The sequence below is a fragment of the Euprymna scolopes genome, chromosome 27 (genome assembly GCF_053919585.1).
Source record: "Euprymna scolopes isolate OS-2025 chromosome 27, ASM5391958v1, whole genome shotgun sequence".
In the NCBI taxonomy this organism is placed as follows: Eukaryota; Metazoa; Mollusca; class Cephalopoda; order Sepiida; family Sepiolidae; genus Euprymna; species Euprymna scolopes.
In genome coordinates this window covers 78,713,846-78,718,845 of record NC_136508.1, presented here as the reverse complement: position 1 = coordinate 78,718,845, position 5,000 = coordinate 78,713,846, and the positions used below count along the sequence as shown (strand labels likewise).

General features: G+C 33.5%; 1 protein-coding gene across 1 annotated transcript in view; it reads left to right on the top strand.

The window, feature by feature from the left end:
* Positions 1 to 4,897, top strand: part of LOC145248933 (uncharacterized) — a 52,534-nt gene extending 47,637 nt beyond the window's left edge. Inside the window, exon 5 of the mRNA XM_080110725.1 lies at positions 3,547 to 4,897. Within this exon, the coding sequence (XP_079966851.1) occupies positions 3,547 to 3,764 (218 nt within the window). The 3' untranslated portion in view covers positions 3,765 to 4,897. The remainder of the gene's footprint in view (positions 1 to 3,546) is intronic.
* The last annotated feature ends 103 nt before the right edge of the window (positions 4,898 to 5,000 follow it).

Genomic DNA, 5,000 nt, shown 5'->3' with positions numbered 1-5,000 from the left:
ATATATATATATACTAGCAAAAGTACCTGTCGTTGACTGGGTTCAAAAACAGCCTACAGAAAATGTACTTTGATTTATGAAAGTATGATAGGTAATGAAAAGGAAGGGTTGTAAAGAGATAGCTTCGAATTTGGGGATATCTAAATCAAAGCAAAATATGATGAAAGTAAAAATAAAATAGAAAACCCCCATAATTTATTATACCATACCTGTTCACACTGAAACACTTATCACAATATTCTGTGGATCTATATTAAAAAAACCTTGTTAAACTTTGTGACATATTTCCATTCTATAGAGGTCAGGCGCGAACGAACACCCCCATCATTTTATTATACCATATTTCTTCAAACTGTAGTATACTTACGCAGATAGATATGAAAAGTCTTTATTAAAGTTTGTGCCTATTTCCATTCTATGAAGGCCAGGAGCGAACGCAGACCCCACAATTTTAATATACCATCCCTATTTAAGTTAAAACATACTTATCAAAGTATTCTTATGTACATCTATACCAGAAACACTTGTAAATGTTTTTTTTTTAATTTTTTAATTTTTTGTTTCCATACTTTGTGGGCCAGGCGCGTACGCAGACCCCACAATTTTAATGAATCATCATTATGCTAGATCAAACATACCCATTCCTGTGTCTCGATACATCTTCTATCATTATATGTGATAAGTTTTCTATAATAGTCAACCATATAGGAGCCTATTCGTGAGCAGACACACACGTAGACGTTTAGTTTTATTATATATATATATATATATATATATATATATATATATATATATATATATATATATATATATATATATCACAAAAGTGGGTACACCCCTCACATTTCTTCAAATATTTAAGTATATATCTTCATGGGACAACACTGTAAAAAATGATTTTTTGATAAAATGAAAAAGTACTCTGTCTGCAGCATATATAACAGAGTTAATTTATTTTCCCCTCAAAATAACTCGAAATATAGCCATTAAAAGCTAAATCCCTAGCAATAAAAGTGAGTACACCCTTTACGAAAAGTTATCAATATTAACATACAACATGTCAACTCTCAATATGTTGTGTGGTCAGTATCATTATCCAAAACTGCCTTTACTCTACTGGGCATGCAGTTTACCAGAGCTTCATATGTAGCCAGTGGAATGCTCTTTCACTCTTCAATTACGACGTCTACTGTTTTAATGATATTCAATTACGACGTTTACTGTTTTATTGATACAATATATTTTAACACTTTTTTTATTATACTAATCTGGGTGCCCGGCGTTGAAAAGGTGGTAGTAGGAAGGCAGGCTCGAACCAGTACCGAGAAGGAGGAAGAGAACGTGAAAAAAAATGTGACGTCTTTGCTGTTGCGCCATCGCCAAACCGGAAGTGACGAATGTTTAAATTAAGGCTAGTCAATTGAAAAGAGGGGATGACTTTCGAAAATATCGGCGAAAAAAGCGACCCCTCCCTGTAGAAAAGTACCCAGTTGAGGGTGAAGGAATTAATGTTTTCAGACATTTTTTTGTTATTTGTCGTCCGAAGGGTCGTGCTTTAAAACCATACCGATCAGGTGAAAATCCGTCGCCTCTGTCGAAAGTTTTAGACAGACATGCAAACATACATACATACATTTATACAGACAGATGAGATTTATATTATAGAAGATTACAATCTTGCTTACGTTAGTGCGGTTTGATAGAAGTTCCATATATCGTGATATTTCGGGAAGAAGTATCTCTTCTGTATATGTGTATTTAACCTTAATTTAAACGTGTACAGGAATACCGTTGAAGATGAAACTTATTACATTAATCTATTATTTACAATTCATATTCTACTAGCGGGGGCAGGCGGCTTTGCCCGGTTGTAAAATACGCTTAATATGATATATTAATTCGTCCAGATTTCGTATATAGAGCAGTAATCTACAAACACGTGTTTCTTAGTTTCATCGTTTATCACTTATCTAGGATTCAAACCTCAGACCACATGCGCTATGGTCGAACGCCTTAACCATGACGCCACAAGGCCCTAAATAAATTTACGTGTTATTTTTAACGATAATTGAATTCGGTTACTAGACGCTAGTGACGTAACGGTTAACGCACTCGCCCATAGCAGATAGGGTCTGAGGTTCGAATCCTGGAACAGTCAAGCTAGGCTGACGTGTGGTGGTATCGCGGAACACGTGTTCGTAGATTAGTGTTTTATAAGTAAAATAATAAATAAATAAATACTATTTGTTTATAAATCTTTCTAAGGGAAAATATTTTCCTAGATCTTCAAGGTCGGAGACACTAGTAATCAGAGTCGTGATTCCTAAACTAAAAAAAAAAATATTTGGGTGCCATTAGCTAAAATCGAAACCGAAAGCAAAACTGTAGCAGTCAAAGCTGGTGATGTTACCACTGTACCAACAGACTAAAAATTGAAAATAAACTAAGACGCATGCACAAAATGTATACCGATTTCTTTTTTCAATTTTGACCCATATTCGACCCCTTAAAAACTATTTTAACCGGATAAAGACCCATAAAAGAACGGCCCGCAAAAAATCCAATCATTTGAGGGCCCTAGCGTCGCTTTGCGACTTTTAGTTTCGGAGGAGATAGAGTTTGAAAACAGGGAGACAGACAGACAGACATATAGTCTTTTATATATTAGATATATAATGCGAAGTGCGATTTCGAAATTTTTATTTTAATAGTCGAGTTTCATTAGCAGCAGTTCACGAAAATGCCTACCATTTTATTTTGTTTATGACTAGGGGAGGAGGAGGGAACAGAAAAACATTCATACCTTCCCCAAGTATATTAGATAAAGTGAATTACGCTTTTTTTTGTTCAACCCAAACAAGGCATATTGTCACTTGTATGTAAGCGCTACTAATGAGGCCATTTCTACGGTAGCACTATATAGGTAGCTGAGCAGTGAGATGTTTCTTTACATTACATTTAAATTTCTGCATGTTGGTATAGTCATAGAAGCAGGAAACAGGGAGAGAGTTCTAAAATCTAGCAGTTCGAGGGAAGAAACTATTAGTGTAGAAGATTTTCCAGTATCTATGGATCTCAACAGTGAAGGAGTGTGATTTTGCTGCTTCTCGAATTAGTTGAGGGTATTTACTTAGAGGGGACACAAGTGTTAAGAGTTCGTTAAAGCACATTGCAGCGATGGGACAGGGGCGGGAGCTTGGTTGATTGTGCGAGGCCTATTAGGTTTGAGACTCTATTTGGAATCTTGTCTATGAGTGAGACACTAGTGGAATAACTACTTCTCTTCGTAGGTACTGTCAATTCTGAATAGTTTTCTAACACAATTTTTGCAGCAGTCTTGGCAATGTCTTCAATGTATTTGTTCCGATTCTTATTGTCTGTGAATGTTAAGCCGAGGAGTTCGAAAATACACTTGGCATATGGTATTACCAACTATCACCCAGGCAGTGACCAGACTTCACATTGCTTAACGTCCTACGTAACCTAAACAAAGCTGCATATACAATGTTATTAATACCGGTTGTTTTCCCTTTTCTTTCTTGACAGATAATTTCAGACGCCGCAGAGTCTATCCATTTGATGTTTATGGAATATTCCAGATGTCGGGAAATCGAGTCGAATGTGCAATTCATTGCAGCGAACTGCTTCATTGCAACATTTTTACTTATGTGCGAAACGTTTGTGAATTGTATACGAACTATACCAGTTCAGGGAGTAAGCTAGCGTGTGACCGATTGCATTGCTATGTAAAACAATTAGAATAGAAGAGTGACTAAATGAATGAAACACATGTAAAATAAATGAATGGAATACATGCAAAACGAACTACATAGTGTCGGTGTGGGTAAATTAATAATGTATCATGCTAGTGAATCGTGTTGTGGCGAAATACATTATATACGGTCTAGATCAGGGGTTCTCAACCGGGGTCCACATGGACCCTAGGGGTCCATGGAATATTTCTGGGGGTCCACAGGCAAAACATAACAAAATGGGGGTCCGCAACGATATTTTGGTAGCACATGAAGAAAACCAACTCAAAATAGTTTTTATTATTAAAAATTTAATTTCTACTGTAATTTTGTATAGTTTGTTTTTTTCAATCATTCAAGTTATTTTAACTATAATATTTCTATTTTCCAGGTTTACCCCATTAAATTAGTTTTCATTTAAAAATAAAGCTTAATTATATAATATTTCTTTGATTATTAAAACCTCAAAATTTATATTAGTGAAAAATAGAAGATTGTCTTATGACCAATAATTATGAAGGGGTCCACCAAGAGAAAAGGGGTCCATGAGTAAAAAAAAGGTTGAGAACCACTGATCTAGATAAAGCATTTAGATATTAAATGAATTGCATTGATGCGAAAACTTAGTAATATCGATACTAATGTGAAGTCATAGGTTTCAAATTAAGATATAGGTATAAATGAAAGAAGAAATGAATTTTATATATAGATTTTGATTAACTCTACAAAGTTGAATAAAAGACGCTGTAACTAAATGAACGATATCAACTCGAAGAAAACAATGCTGAGAAGTAATGCGTCTGATTAAATTAAAAATGATTGTATGGATTGAAGGTTTAGTCGCTAAATTCATTGTTCTTGTAATTAATTTATAATGTATTTTCATTATGATCTATTTCTCTCGTACGGTTTTACATTCTTCTCGTATTTTATTTGCATACTATTTTTCCTCATTTTTATATTCTATATTTCTCGAACTTTATATATCTTCTATTTTCTTGTATTTTATTTATATTCTATCTTTGTATTTTATTTATATTCTATTTTTCTCGTACTTAATATATATTCTATTTTTTTGCACTTTATTCATATTCTATTTTTTGTAATTAACTTATATTCTATTTTTCTCGTACTTAATATATATTCTATTTTTCTCGTACTTTATTTATGTTCTATTTCCTTGCACTTTATATTCAATTTTTTTTTTGTAATTATTCTATATTTCGTAATTATTCTATTTTTTGTAAT